Here is a 17,037-nt window from a genome sequence, read left to right as displayed (position 1 = left end):
TCGAAAACTCATAATATTTCATTTCTTATATATTTTTATTTTATTGGTTTTCAAATAATGCACTTATATAAAAAAAAATTACAATTAAAGAAATTAAAGGTCATTAAACCAAATTTTATATAGGTAAAGATAAAATTATATTTTTAGCGATTGAATTTTATATTTTATAAATTATTTATATATATAAAGATAAAATTATATTTTTACATTTATATATTAAGTTCGGTTCAGTTATTGGTTATATCGATATTTTTTTCAGTAACCGAACTGATTATCAAATTAAGCCAAAATTAAAACCGAACCAAACTAAAATATTAAAATAATCGACCAAACTACAATTTCTGTTCGATAATCAGTTTAGTAATCGATTACGGGCTATTTTGCCCATCCCTAACGTCAGCACATTGCTAATGTGACAGTATTTGAATGGATCCATCCTAAAATCTCTCTGTTTGTTTGGTGTATTGAAGTTATAGCTTAGCTCCACAAGTTTCACTTATATGTTTGGTGTATTGAAGTTATAGCTTAGCTCCACCAGTTTCACTTATATGTGGACCTATGGTTTTGACATTTATCATAAATTATTAAGATAAGGTGCGAAAATACTCCTAATATTTACACCTATAAGTAATTTTATCTCTAATGTTTAAAATAGTGCAATTTTACCCCTAACGTTGACAAATTGGGTTAATTGGAGAAATTATTTATCAAATTGTCTTCTCGGTTATGAATTTTGTCATCTAATTAGCAACAGATAACAAACATATAATAAATGTGAATTTATTTTAAAAAGAAAAATTAAAAATATATATTAAATTTTGTGAAATATACTTCCTAACTCATATCAATTCCTCTTCTTTTTCTGGTGCTAAATCATAAATGTACCACTTAATCCAATTATTGATGCTTCTATTCTATCCTTTCTTTTGACATCTTTTGGGCATAAGGTTCAATAAGGATGAAGAGTCCATTTCCTTCATATTGCCCTTAAAAGTCAACTTTCCTATCTTTCCTGTGGATAAGTTCTATGGTACCATAGACCCGGTGCAATGAAGATAACAATAAAAAAAAACAATGAAATATATGCTTCTATTTGAGAAATAATTGATATATAAAATAAAGTTATAAAAAATAAAGTTGTCCAAACGCTTAATACCAGCGACCAGAAGCTTCAGCAATTTACACCGAAACAAAAACCTCTTATATTCTTAATGGCCACAATATGGTTCTTTTATTGTAAATAGATAGGAAACTAAAATTATTATTTAAGATATAATTTGACTAAATCCCTACGGCTCCAATTGAAACATGTTAGATACAAATGGAAGAGACCAAACTCAAGGATCTAAAGGTCAATAACTTCTTATTTCAGGTCAATAACTTCATAAATTCTAGAAACAATTATTTTCCTCAAAAATTGAAAATGTTACTTTTACAAAAAGGTATGATTGATAGCTTTTTTGAAAATCACCTTTTTTAACTTATTTGTAAAGTTGAAATTAACACATAAATAAGTTTCAAACTTAATTTCAAAAATACCTCATTTCTCACCAAAAAAAAAAATGATTATAAGTTTCAACTTAATTTTAAAAACACCCGTTTTTGTTTTTTTAACTTTTATTACGTATTCACCAAACACTTGACAATTTGTTGCGGTCCTTAACGATTCACAAACAATTGGTAATGAAACACAGTAAAATTTCTTGTAATTTTAAAGGGTTTCTAAAGATTTTGTTCTTGGACATCAAATAGAAAGCCCAAGCCAAGCATTCTTCCAGCTCTACAAAACCCCAAATCCCATATAGGCTTCATTTGATAGAAACCTGAAAAAGTAGTTCCATCATGAAAACGAACCAAAAGCATCCAACAAACAACAAGGAAAATATATAATTACAAACCTAACAATCTTCCTCTTTATCAACTAACAACAACATGAACAGCAGCTCCATTAAGATTAAAAAAGAAACTATGATTGCCAGCGACACACACCATTAACAACAATAATTCAGAGAAATTAATTTTGAAAAGAAAAACAAAAGAAACAGAGCAACAGGAAGAATCTACACAGAATTCAGAGAATTTCTTAAAATCAAACCCCAAATCTTTTCCTTTTGTCCTGAACAAGCAAAAAACAACATATAATTATAACTTAATTGATAATATATAATTAATTTTTAAAGATATTATTAATTAAAAACCAAGATAGAGAAAACATTATCGAAAGCCATCGGAGCATGCCGGCTTAGCTCTATGATTGACCGTTGTGATCGACGACGATAAGTGATTAATTGATTGTTCTTCCGATATAGAGGCCGATCATCCAAAAGATTTTCAGGTGATAAGATCCACCGATTTCAACTAAATCTTCTCAAGCTTCTCAGCTACAACGAGAGGATTAGCTCTAGCGATCTCCTCTCTTCCGACCTTCCTGAAATCGAAGGTGCAGTTATGTTTCTCCGGGTACCGATGAGTCCCGCAAAACGTAGTCCCGCACCGGCACCTAAACCCGGTCAGACCGACGCGTTTCCTGCACATAAAACATCGATTCGGCCGCTCATCCGCGGCGCATACCTCCGTCGCTGCAGTCCTTACCTCCGGTAAAACAACAATCGGAGCAGGAGACGGAGAATTGATCAGAGCTGGAAGGGACGATGAAGACGGAAGAGAAAGAGAGGCTTTAATTGAGGCTTCTTGTTGCTGTTGTTGTCGTTCCTTAAGGCAAAAATCTCTGTAACATTTAGAGCACAGGTTCATCGTTGCCGGACTACCGAAAAAGCCGCAGTTATTCACGCAGAGAATATGACCTTCCGGAGCTTGGCATCGATGCTCTTCCGCCATTTTACAATACTTAGATCTCGATTCCTATCTGTTTCTTACCGGAGAACCTGAGGATTACAGAAATTTATATCACCTTAAGATCAATTCTATTCTCCGATTTATCTTTTCCTTACCGGAAATCATCTAAAATTCGAATTATTCAACAAAAAGTTCCAACAGAAGACGAAACAAGAATACATATAGATATATAGATATAGATATACCTGAGAAGTTGAAGGAATAGGAGGAATCGGAGACCGGAAAAGAACGAGCAGAGAGGAAGAGGAGGAGAACAACAGAATGAAGAATCTTTAACGGGGAAGAATTTATCATAGAGAAAGAGTCAGAAAAGGAATAACAAAAGAGAGAGAGAAAGAGAGATTAAAAATAAATTAAATAAGAAAAAAATTTAAAAAAGAAAAACAAAGGGGAGAATAAAGAAGGAAAAGAAATTAGAAGAAACAAATAGAAACAGAAAGAGGAAGGAGCGGCGAAAAGGAACAAAAGAAGATAATCATTCTTAGCAATTAGTAGTTTTTTTAATATTTATTTATGGCAAAAACCTTTTTCGGACCTCTAATTATTATTAGTCCTTAAACCATACGTAGCCCTCTGAATTTGTCAATTTTAATCATTTTGTCCCCTGAACTTACGGAACAACTTATTTACTCCCTAAACTATTTAAAAATGATATTAGCAACCTCATATTTTCATTATAACGGAAACAAAATAAAGTTCCAATATTAGTACAAGTGTTCATGGAAGTATTAGAACCAGTCTGCATATATGTAACCTCATTTCAGCTTGTTTTAGTAGTGCACAACCTGTATGAAATTTTTATAAGAAAACTTGTATTGTCAAATACTAACCTCATTTGTAGTTTGTTTTAGTAGTGCACAACTCTTTTTATTATGATATTGGTGTTTGCAATGAGAACATGTCATAATTGTTTCCGTTATCATGAAAACAAATGATTACTAATACCATTTTTAAATAGTTAAAAGGACAAATAAGTCGTCTCATAAATTCAAAGGACAAAATATCTAAAAGTAACAAGTTAAGAAGGTTGCGTATGGTTTATGTCTTTTTTTTTTTTTTTTTGTGGATTGAGTTTCTCATTTTCAATTCAAAGTATTAAATGTTTTCTTAGGAAGGTTTTTTTTTAATAACAACATATTAGACATTTATGATTAATTAAAAACATGTTATTCATTTTATTTACATTTAAAAATTTATATATTTATATGACATTTTATTTTCATTTGAAATTTGTAATTTTAGCATATCAAAAATAGTATTTATATACATATATGATATTGTTCTAAAAGAATTTGTAAAAAAAATTATTTTGAATTGTAGAAAATATGATTTATATAGTAAAAGCACGATTCTTCAATTGACTTATATGTTTGTAATTCATTAATTTAATTATTTTGATTTAGTGGATCCATTGTTCATTGATTTCAACTTTGTTTGATTTTTGTGTGGAAAATATGGGTGTATTTGAGAATTATAGTATTATCGAACTATAAAATTGATTTGAGTGTACTTTTTTATTTTTAAGTAACAAACGATTGTAAAAAATAAAAAGACTTAAAATTATGAGACAATACTGACCATACATATTTATAATTGTACTGGAAACTTGAACTTTGAATTAAAATGAAAATTATAGCTAAGGCAATGATTGATAAATTTAAAATGCTGAAGTTTAGATATAATTTGCTAGAGTTTTGCTTGAGTATATGTTGAGTTGTCTCTTTTCATCGTAATTTCTTCCTTTTATAAACATTAGTGGTAACTTCATGTTTCTTCTACTAAGTCATGTTCTTCACATTCATATTACGTCTTGAGTAACTGCTCCATTTTAACTTCAATGATGGAATGATTTTGACACATTCTAATTTTTCTGCTTTTTATTGACTCACACAATACACGTTAAAATATTAATAGCTTCTTAGTTCCCCTAAGTTTACCGTAAGTCTTTTTTGAGGTTCACTCTATGAAGCTGGTTTCTCTTGAGGTTCACTTTAGTAAGTAGGTTCTCTCCTCACTTTAGGAAGTTGGTTTCCTTGAGATTCATTTTAGAAAGTTTCTCTTGGAGTTCACTTTAGGAAGTTGATTTTCTCTGAGTTTCATTTTAGGAATTTGTTTCCCTTGAAATTGACTCTAGGAAGTTAGTTTCTTTTGAGTTTTACTCTAGTAAGTTTCCTATGGTTTCCTTCAAATGTTTTTCCTAGTTTCCTTTAAAATGTTTCCTAAAAAAATTGATATTCATTCTAGAAAATTCTAAATAAATGGTGCACCAAGAAAACATAAAAAAGTTTCCTAAAATGATTTTTTTAAGAAAAAAAATTCTTAAAAAAAAGCTTTTTCAATAAAAAGTATATATCAGGGTGTATATAAAAAAAAACTTTATTATTTTTTTTACAAAAGAACACGTTAAAAAGTTGTTTGATAATAAAATTAAGCATTTAAAATTAATATACTAAATGTTTATTGATTTTCAACTTATTTAATAACACCATTTGAAAATTTTAATATAGTAAAAAAAATTACTATCGAAGGGTTAGACTATGCTTACTTTGTTTTTGACAAATGAAATATATTATTAAAAGCTTAAATCAATTATTTTTGGTAAAAAAAAATTTAGGTAAAGGTAGGTCTATCCACTCCCAAGGTCAGGGCAATGAGGGCTAAATTTTGACGGAATGAGATTTTCAACTATTAAAACTTTATAAAACTTATTTAAAATTATGAAACTTTATATATGTATGTATTTAGAATATAATTTCTTTTTTTAATTGATTTAAATGAACACACCTAACTAATTTAATAAGCAAACACTTATTTATTTACAGGTAGAGATGAATTTAATAAAACTAGAAGGATCAGGAAAAAGAAAAATCTGAAAGACAGGGTGTAAATAAATAAGTAGAGAAGATAAGGCAATTTTATTTTTAATTAATTAAAAAAAATAAAATAAAAGGCCAAAATGGAAGACAAAGCAGCGAGCGGCCCCCCGAATTTCCTTTTTTAAAATCCTGCAAATAAAAAGCGGCCACGGAATTTCATGCACCAAAAAGGTGGGCCCGGTGAAAGCTAAAACGACCCTTTTATGGTTAAAAACTGCGCAGTTTTGGAAATGTTGAAATTTATTGGTTATCGTAGTGGTTAAGTGTGCTTTATCATCCGTTCCGTTCCGTTGTGATGCTGAGCTGTATTCGCAATTTCGGGTCAAATTTTGTCTCCTTAATATAAATAAGGGTAAAGTTCAAATAAAACCCATGTGGTTTCACTAATTTTTAGATAAAGGGCTGTGGTTTACTTTTTGTCAAAACGAGGATTGAGGTTTTTAACTTTAACAAAATAAGGACTTTTTCGATTGATACTATTAAAATCACCTTTGACGACTTCAAAAATGACATATTTTAAGAACTACTAATATTTTAAGCAACTTTAATTCTTCGACTTTTTTATTTTGAGATTGTTTAGATGATGTTTGGTAAAGAGAGAGAGAGTTAATGTTTAGAGAGAGAAAGTTCCAAAAAAGATGATTTTCGAAAATCGAAAATGCAGTTCCATAGAAAATATGACATTGAACAGCTTTAATTCTTGAAAATTTTCATTTTCAGATCGTTAAAGATGGTTTTAATAGCATTAATCCAAGTTTGAAACCTCAATCCTTGTTTTGACAAAAAGTAAACCACAGTCCTTTATCAAAAAATTAGTGAAACCATATGGGTTTTATTTGAACTTTACCCTGTAAATAATTCATCAGCTGATGTATGTATGTATGATAGTTTTTTTTTTTTTTTGGTTTTGCTGGTGTGTGTATATAATTTAGGCAAGTAATGAAGATATTTTGTTGATATATTTAATATTTTAATTTATGTGAAAAGTGACAAATCACCTTACCTAATGGTGGATCGTATATCGAAGTAAAAATCGGTTCAATTTGAAAGTTTATGTAAATTACGGCGTTTGGTTGGTTTACATGTTTGATGTTTATTATTACAATTAACTATTTGCTGTTCGAAAATACTGTTTTTTAAAATGCTAAAATATTCAAGTAAGGCAAATATAACGTTCTTAATTAAATATTTAAAACTCTCATTTTTAAAATAGAAAGAGTAGCCAAACACTCCTATATCAGAATTCGGGAATTTCATCTGAAGTTACTGGACTTGTATTGGAAAAAAAGCATTGGATTAGATTTCTTGGAAAAAGTATGTATAAATGAAATTAATTTGAATTCAAACAGACATCTTCCTTTGTGATCAATCGTCGTGCACGTGTTCATTCGAAAACAATTATGTTTGTCTATGAATAATCGTGTCCATTTGTGAATAGAAATATCTATTCAAGGTATATTTATAAAGAATGAAGCTGTCAAATTTTAGATGATGAAAAGAAAAACACTTTCTAGAATTCTCTGCTCTATTTGTGTATATATTGTTTCTATTTTTCTGCTTTGGTAATAAAGAATTGGGAAAAGTACAAAAATAAACCTTGTGGTTACACCCATTTTCGAACAACACCTATGTGATTTAAAAGTTTGCAAAGTGGTACCATGTACTTTATTCTGTTAGCAAACACATACCAAATTGACTAACGGTGTTAAAAGTCAAAAGGAAAAGAATTAATTTGGTCCTTATATTTATTTATTTTTATAAATTGACCCCCTTATTATCTAATTATCACAAACAAATCCCAAAATAAAAAATAAAAATCAAATATACCATCTTCTCCATCACTCTTTAATTTTTTTTTCTCGTTCTCTCTCCTCTTTTTTAATTTCTCTCTCTAAATATCATAAAAATTATTCTGACAGTACATCCTTATAACTAAATGCTAATATTATTAAATATATACTTTTATTATTTATACATCTCCCTGCATTTTTGTTTCCTAAGTTTAAAAAATTATCGTATGGCCTCTCTTTAGGTTTCAGTTATATGTATATATTATTTTATGATAAAGCAAATTATGGAAGAAAGGAATAGAATATCAGAAAGTGTTGAACTATACTTCGAACGATCAATCAACCACACAGATAAACAAAGTTCACAAAGATCACAGATTGGATCTTGAAACAGCAATCAAAAGAATACACACAGAACTTACCCTGGTTCGGCTTAACTGCCTACATCCAGCAACTTCACTAATCAATGGAGATTACAACAAGATTGAAACAGTTTCCTCTCTAGAAACTCTCGTGTTTTCCCAATCCCCAATTTCAGTATATCACAGTGTACACTAATGACTTAGTCTAAGAATGATCTCTCGTATAAAACTACTTCCCAACCCAGACCTTTTATAGCCTTTACAAGATTGTGAAAATACCCAAAATATCCTTACTCAAAATGTACTAACTCAGCAAGACCTACTGACCAGTGGTAACACAGCAAGACCATGTTGACCTGTATTAACACCTCAGTACCATGCTGACCACAGCCATGCTGACTTGATAACTCAGCATTATACCGACTTGTTGAATTACTTCATGCTGACTTGATTACATACAATTATGCTGACTTGATAACTCAGCACCATTCTTGATTACCCAGCATCATTCTTGTAATAGAAAACAACGACGACTTACAATGCTGACTTGTTGACTCAGCATCATCAGCAAGTGATAGAAAACAACGACTTACAATCTCCACCTTGTCTTTCTAATCACTCCATCAACTAGTGAAGAAAAATACACTCAAGGACCACTGACCATCCTAACCAGTTTCAAGCAATGTTCAAATTTACTACTTGAAACAGATTTGGTCAGCATGTCGGCTGGGTTATCCTCAGTTCCCACTTTCACCACCTGAACAGTACCAGTGCTAATCACATCCCTGACGAAATGCATTCTCACATCTATGTGTTTGGATTGCTCGTGAAATACTTGGTGTTTTGACAGATGTATAGGTCCTTGGCTATCACAGTAAATCTTCAAACCATCAATCTGTGTCACTCCAAGTTCCGTTAAGACTCCTCTCATCCACATTGCTTCCTTTACTGCCTCTGTGACGGTAATAAACTCAGCCTCGGTTGTTGACAGAGTCACAACTGACTGTAGACTTGCCCTCCAACTTATTGATGTTCCAAACACAGTGAATACGTACCCGGTTTGGGATTTTCTGGTGTCAATGCTACCAGCATAATCAGAATCAACAAAACCTGCTACATCATCCACTAGGGCTTCAGCTCCACCATAACTCAAACCTTTACTCAGTGAGCCTTTGACATACCTCAGCACCCACTTCACCGCTGACCAATGTGCTCTTCCTGGATTTGCCATGAACCTGCTAATGAGACTCACAGCATGAGCCAAATCTGGACGTGTACAGACCATCGCGTACATTAGACAGCCTACAACACTAGAATATGGCACCCTCTCCATGTCTTCCTTTTCCTCATCAGTTTGAGGACTCTGCTTGCTGCTCAGCTTGAAGTGACTTGCAAGTGGAGTGAGAACGGCCTTTGAATTCGTCATACCAAAACGTTCTAACACCTTGCTCAGATAAGCTGACTGACTTAGGAACATCTTCTTTCTTCCTCTGTCTCGAGAAATTTGCATTCCTAAAATTTTCCGTGCTGACCCGAGATCCTTCATCTCAAACCGTGTGTTTAGTTGTGCCTTTAACTGATTTATGGCTGCTTTGTTGTGACAAGCTATAAGCATGTCATCAACATATAACAAGAGATAAATCTTAGAGCCATCACTAAGGTCTCTACTATACACACACCAGTCATAACTAGACCTATGAAAGTCCTGACTTATCATAAACTCATCGAACTTCATGTACCACTGTCTAGGGGACTGTTTCAGACCATATAGAGACTTCTTAAGCAAACATACCCGCTGGTCTTTATCTCCTATTTCAAAACCCTCTGGTTGTTGCATATATATGACCTCATCCAGGTTTCCATGAAGAAAAGCTGTTTTGACATCTAACTGTTCTAATTCTAGATCAAAACGAGCTACAAGAGAGAGAATAATCCTTATAGACCTATGTTTAACAACCGGTGAATAGATTTCATTAAAGTCTGTACCTTCCTGATGAGTAAACCCTTTGGCCACCAACCTAGCTTTAAACCTAGGTTTCTCTACACCAGGTATCCCTTCCTTTCTTTTAAACACCCACCTTGAACCGACCAACTTCTTATCAGGAGGTTTATCTACCAAAATCCAAGTTTCATTTTTATCAAGGGATTTTATCTCATCCTTCATAGCGTTAAGCCACTGTTCCTTGTCAACCGAATTCACAGCTTCCCTATAGGTTACAGCTTCCTTGACCTGTATTAACACCTCAGTACCATGCTGACCACAGCCATGCTGACTTGATAACTCAGCATTATACCGACTTGTTGAATTACTTCATGCTGACTTGATTACATACAATTATGCTGACTTGATAACTCAGCACCATTCTTGATTACCCAGCATCATTCTTGTAATAGAAAACAACGACGACTTACAATGCTGACTTGTTGACTCAGCATCATCAGCAAGTGATAGAAAACAACGACTTACAGAAAGAAAAGAAAAGAAAACAAGCATTGAAGAACATGTAAATTGCTGGTTTAAGAGATACAACAGATTGAAAATAAAGGGTTGATTTACTTTACTTTAATTTATTTTAGATTTCTGAGGAAACAAACAGATTAGGAATCTAAAAGAAAGAGAGACTAACAAATATAGTCGCAGACTCTGAAAGTTCTGGCGGAGGACCAAGAAGCGACATCAGAACCAGGTTCCCAGCCGCGATCCTCACCTACCACATGCTGCACTTGCCCTTCAACACCCCATTTCGAATGAATCGTAGCCAAACACAGCCATAGTAGCGCCCATGTTTTCAGTCCGGCGGCCATTGTTTTGTTGAAGAAGAAAGTGAAAAAAGTTTTTAATTTGTTTGAAAAAGAGTAAATGATGGTTCAGCTTCAGTCCTAAGAGTATGTCGTGTTTTTTATGCACCCGAATTGGCTAATTATAAGAAATTAAGAAATTAAAGGGGATGGAGAAGATGGTATATTCGATTTTTATTTTTTATTTTGGGGTTTGTTTGTGATAATTAGATAATAAGGGGGTCAATTTATAAAAATAAATAAATATAAGGACCAAACTAACTTTTTTCCCTTTGACTTTTAACACCGTTAGTCAATTTGGTATGTGTTTGCTAACGGAATGAAGTACATGGTACCACTTTACAAACTTTTAAACCACATAGATGTTGTTCGAAAATGGGTGTAACCACAAGGTTTATTTTTGTACTTTTCCCTAAAGAATTTACACATGGTAAGAGTTTATTTGCATAATATATTGTATCTTGGAAGACGTTCGTTAATAGCAATAAAAGTTGTCTTAAAAATGTTAGATAAGGTTAAACAAATACAGAAATCTGTATGAACAATTAATCTGGAATCAAAAGAATAGGATTTTTTTTTTTTTTTGATAATAAAGCAAATTTCATTAGATAACCAAATTGGATACATCAGATACAACAGCAGAAAAGTAAGATTGTGGAAAGTCTTCATATTGAAGATCCTTGTGAATACATTGTTTGGCCTGTAGTGCAAGAAGATGGGCGTGCATGTTTGCCTGTCTATTTTCATGAAGTATGTTCACTATATTTAATCCCTTGGAGAGCTCCTGGATGTCATCTAGAGTACTCCCTAACCAGTTAATGCACTCAATCTGTCCTTTGAGGAGATTTACAGCTTCAAGAGAGTCTAACGCCACTGTTATACAATTCAGACCGGCTCTTCAAATGGCGGAGGTCCCATTAAATATCGCTCGGAGTTCGGCGTGGAGAGCACATAGGGAGGGGCCAAGTGGCCCACCGCCTGCAAGGAGAACTGAACCCCTATTGTCCCGAATTACAAACCCGAATGCACTTTCATTATTTATTGGGTCAAAAGCTGCATCACAGTTGAGTTTGAGGACCCCCGGTGGGGGGGGGGGTTCCATTGAACTTTTTGAGTCGGTGAAGTGTGAGTGGCGCCTAAGGTTAGTTCCTGGCTATTCTGATGTTTCTCCAACCCAAAATTAATGTTTGAGATGCAGTTCATAGCTTTCACCACCCCTAACCTCCTATCCCCGTGAGCTGTTCGATTACGTTCATGCCACAAGATCCATAGTACTTTGCATACCTCAGCCATTTCCATCTTGGTTGTCTGAAGGGATATGTTGGAAAACCATTCCAGAGTTAAGGAGCCGACGACTTTGTGTGGCTTGAAACAGAGATTGGAGCTCTTCCAATAATACTTAGATATGTGGCAGTCCCTAAAGAGATGGAGAAGTGATTCAATCTTTTGTCCACACAGTTGACACTCAGGGTGCACTGGAATGTTCTTATTGCTTAATGCTTCTGCACACGGGAGGGTGTTATTTAGCATGGACCAGATTGTATGAAGAATTTTTGGTGGTAACTAGAGCTGCCATAGGTAATTCCAGATTGATTTTGAGCTGTCGGATGTCGATGCTCGTCCTGCCCAATCGGTGCATAAGGTTGAAGATAGTCTATAACCTATTTTCACTGTGTAGTCCCCCCATTTTGAGTGATTCCAAAAGACCGAGTCAGCCATTCTTCGTTTACTTAGAGGGAGTCGTAGTATAGCTGAGGCAGTGTCTCTATCAAAACAGTAATGGATTAGATATGTCTTCCGTGTGAATGTATCATGATCGATGAGGCTAGATACCCATTTAGAAGGGGGGTCATGAAGGATTTGAAGAGGTCTGTTGCATGGAACATTCGGGATCCATTTCTGAGTGAACATATCAATTGATTGACCATTACCAACCCTCCAACAGCTGCCTTCCATAATAATGTGTCGTATCTGCATTAGACTTCGCCAGACAAAGCTAGGGACATAACCAACTTTTGCAGACATCACCTCGTTTCGGGGAAAGTATTTGTGTTTGAAAACTTGGCTACATAGAGACTCCGGATTGCGGATAATATGCCATAGTTGTTTTGCCAGGAGTGCTTGGTTGAAAGCATATAGATTCCGAAAGCCTAGTCCTCCTTCCTGTTTGGACAGACATAGTTTGTCCCATCGGACCCAATGGATTTTCCGCTCTTTTGTAGTGTTATTCCACCAAAATTTAGCCAAAATTTGTTGGATCTCGGCACAAAATGATTTCGGCAGAAGGAAACAACTCATAATGTGCTGTGGTATTGCTTGAGCTATAGATTTGATAAGAACTTCTTTGCCACCTCTTGAGAGCCACTTCTCTTGCCATCCACCTACTCGCTTGCAGATTCTATCCTTAAGAAAGCCAAAAATGGATTTTTTTTTTATTTTCCCACAATTGCAGGGATGCCCAGGTATGTTGAGAATTGGTGGACTTCCTTCAAAAGAATAGAATTAGAATTAGATAAATCTGAGATTGCTTATATTGAAAATTTAGATACATCTCAATATCGAAATGACCGATCTATTAGGTAATTAAAGGCACAGTTTTCAAGAAGTCGGCACAAACTATTCCTGTCTTATAGACATGAGAAACTGATATTTACTCAAACTGAATATTACAAATTAAAGTATGAGAGAGTTAATTTCTTTTAGGAAAATACAAAAGACTAACGCTTTGTTCTTTATCGCTGAAAAAAACTGAACTGAACTGAACTGAATTTAACTGAACTGAATGCTACTGAATACTGAACTGAACTGAATTTAACTGAATGCTACTGAACTTAACTGAATGCTACCGAACTTAACCGAACTTAATAATAATGATAATATTAGACTTTTAAATAATTTTAATGATAATATTGGACATTAATAAACTTATAATAATAATAATGGTTCCAATAAATTTAATAATATCAATAATAAATAAATATATTATTAAAGATAAAACTAAATTGAATATCAAATAAAAGCTCGGGTTGATAAAATCTTGGCTCGATAAAAGCCTATGAAATTAAATAAAAATGAGTCTAATTTAAATTAAAAATACAAATTACATACAAACACAAATTTATATATAATTTAAAGCCTATGAAATTAAATACAAATTTTCATATGAATATAAACTCTTAACTTTTTATAAGGGTTAAAGTGCAAAAATAACGTTTTGGGTCAGGAGTAATTTTACCCCTAACGTCTAAAATGGTGCAATTTTATCCCTAACATTGATAAATTCGGTAAATTTTAGAAACAATTCATAATATGGATGCAATTCCTAATTTTTAAATATGGATGCATACTTTAGTTTTAATTTTTTTATTAAACGATATATACTTTAATAAACTATCATTTCTTGACTTTTATCTAATTTATAGATAATGATAAAGTATAAATAAGAATAATAATAATAATATATAATAATAATAAATAATGATAAATTATAGATAGATAATAATAATTATTATTATAATATAATGATAAATTACTGAATGCTGAAACTGAATGCTGAACTGAACTGAATTGAACTGAACTGAATTGAATTGAACTGAATTAAACTGAATTGAACTGAACTGATTGTTACTGAAATTAAGTGATAAAGAACAGGGCCTAACAATGTATTTTATAAGTCATACAAAAAATTCCGCCCATTTACAAATAAAAAGAATAAGCTAGGAGAGATTACATATTTTTTTGTTTATAAATGCAACAAACAAACAGTAAGATCCGTTTAGTGTGTCATAATGTAATATAATTAAAGTCGTAATGTAATCAGCGGTGAATCCAGGATTTGAGGGAGGGGAGCAAAACTCTATGTAAAATTTTTTTATTGAAAAAAAATATATTTTAGTACATAATTGCTATTCGATACAAAATATCTTAAAATAAAAAAAAAACTTCTAATGCTAAGTAGATCGACGATTACGATGTGGCAATTGACATCTACGATCTGTCATAACTTGAAAACAATCTGCTGGCTCTACCTATACTGCTTCTTTTTAGGGTTAAGGTGCAGAAATACCCCTAACGTTTTGGGTCAGGAGCAATTTTACCCCTAACGTCTAAAATGGTACAATTTTACTCCTAATGTTTGTAGCCAAGAGCAATTTTACCTCTAACGTTAATAAATTGGATCAATTTCAGACACTATTATAAAATACAATCATTTTTTTCTTTATTTTGCACCAATTGCATATCAATTTGTTCTAAAAAAAAGGATATAACATTTTTTGTAATTTAATAATAAAATTGGAGATTAATATTTATAAATTCGGTGAATTTTTTGAATTTTTTTTTGTCTAATTCGTACAAAAGACAGTATATTTTTAATATTTTTTCACATCCCAACATATGTTTCTGATTTGTTACTGATAAAATAACGCATGTGTGAAGTGTAGATAACAAGATTCATGACCGAGAAGACAGTTTGATGAATTATTTCTCAAATTGATCCAATTTATCAACGTTAGGGGTAAAATTGCTCTTGGCTTCCAACATTAGGGATAAAATTGCACCATTTTAGACGTTATAGGTAAAATTGCTCCTGACCTAAAATGTTAGAGGTATTTTTGCATCTTAACCATTCTTTTTATATCAAAAACCCACAAGGCGAAACGGCGTCGTTTTGAGGGGAACCAAAACGACGTCGTTTTGGAATTAAATTTTTTTTTTAAATGGGATGAGGTGGCGCCACTGAATGTAATCAAAGTTGTAAGAGCATCTCCAACATCCTCTTAAATTGACTCTTAAGTTAAAATTTGAGGAGGGAGAATGAAAATTCATCTCCAACAGCCTCTTAGTGGCTCATCAAATCACTAAGAGCCTCTCCATCCTCTCTATTAATAGAGAGCCTCTCTCCACCTCTTAGTGCCTCCTAACTTTATTTTTTATTAATAATTTATTATTGATGTGTCTCTCTCCTCACACTATTGGTAATGTAACAATAAAGAATAATTTTAATAATAAAATAATAAATAAGGAGTGAATATAAGGAGCATTGTTGGAGATGATATATCTTAGCCACTCTTAAATCACTAAGAGTCAATTATTTATATTATTTATATTATTTATAGAGAGCTCACTAAGAGTCTCTTGGAGATGCTCTAATGTAATAGAATGGAACAGTGATTCCATTACAATGTTTGGTTGATAAATAAAAAAAATATGATGCAATGTAATTATCATTACAATAATTATATTTGCTTAGTTAAATGTAATCGTAAAATTTTATTTACGTAATTAAAATCAACAAACAAAAATATGAAAAACGTGAAGTTAGTATATGGTTTTCTGTGTTTTCATATTCTTTTTTTTACATTTTTCTCGTTTTTTTGTTTTCCATTTTCGCCGCTTTTTTATTTTCTCATTTTATTTTTTTTTCTTTTCAATTTTCTAGTTTTTGCGTTTTTGAGAATGATGAGAAGTGAGATTTGACAAATGAGACGTTAGATGAAATTCTAAAGATAGAAATTAGGATTACATGGAAATTAGGATTGCATGCTTTAGATGCAATGAGAATTCAAGCCATTTTTTATGTAATGAAGATGACAATAGTTGTTAAACAAAATTTAATCTACAGAATTCTCATTCCATTACAACAAAACTTTAATATGCAACCAAACATGGTAATGACTCTTCAATGTAAGGGCATTCCATTACAAAACTCATTACATCTTGCCAAACGGGCCCTATAGAATAAAACCTCATATAAGTACATGCTAAAGTTAATACAAGGTTCATGAATGGATAAAAACGATTACAAAAAGCAAAAAAAAAACTATAAAAGGTATAAAAAAAACACAAATTTTTTTTTTTTTGGTAAGAAGGGAAGAAAAAAAACAAACAAACAAAAACCTAACCCGGGATCAGTCTAGGAAGACTGACCCCAATCCTATCCTCAAGAAGAGAAGGTAACAGAAAAGAAGGAGGAACGGAAAGGGTAGAAACACCTAACATCCCCCCATGCCCAGCAGCTGCCAAGCGATCCGCCACGCGGTTTTGCTCCCTATAAATATGGGAGAAGGTAAGAGAATCGAAGGCAGGATGAAGCCTCAAGATGGCTTTAATGAGATTCTGACTCTTAAGACAAACAGCCTGTCTATCCGAAATCATGTTGATAGCCTCCAAATTGTCAGACTCCACCGAAAGTCTTTTAACACCCATGCAAATGGCGAGTTTAATGCCAGACAAGATCCCCCAGAGCTCCGCAGTAAAGGAGGAGCCCGTACCTAAGTTATGGGTAAACCCAGCCAGCCAGGTGCCACCAGCATCCCGAAGAACTCCACCAGCAGCAATTCTGCCATTACTAAG

General features: G+C 32.7%; 1 protein-coding gene across 1 annotated transcript; it reads right to left on the bottom strand.

Moving 5' to 3' along the window:
- Positions 1–1,948: 1,948 nt before the first annotated feature.
- LOC136209442 (zinc finger A20 and AN1 domain-containing stress-associated protein 4) lies at positions 1,949–3,260 on the bottom strand. The gene is made up of 2 exons (XM_066000905.1): positions 3,042–3,260; positions 1,949–2,885 (listed from the first exon to the last, which is right to left on the bottom strand). Exon 2 carries the CDS (start codon positions 2,836–2,838, stop codon positions 2,359–2,361), a length of 480 nt encoding a protein of 159 aa, XP_065856977.1. The 5' UTR covers positions 2,839–2,885; positions 3,042–3,260; the 3' UTR covers positions 1,949–2,358.
- Positions 3,261–17,037: the final 13,777 nt, after the last annotated feature.

Source organism: Euphorbia lathyris, chromosome 10, assembly GCF_963576675.1.
Source record: "Euphorbia lathyris chromosome 10, ddEupLath1.1, whole genome shotgun sequence".
Lineage (NCBI taxonomy): Eukaryota > Viridiplantae > Streptophyta > Magnoliopsida > Malpighiales > Euphorbiaceae > Euphorbia > Euphorbia lathyris.
The sequence above is the reverse complement of the archived record's forward strand: the minus strand, read 5'-3'. Positions and strand labels throughout refer to the sequence as shown.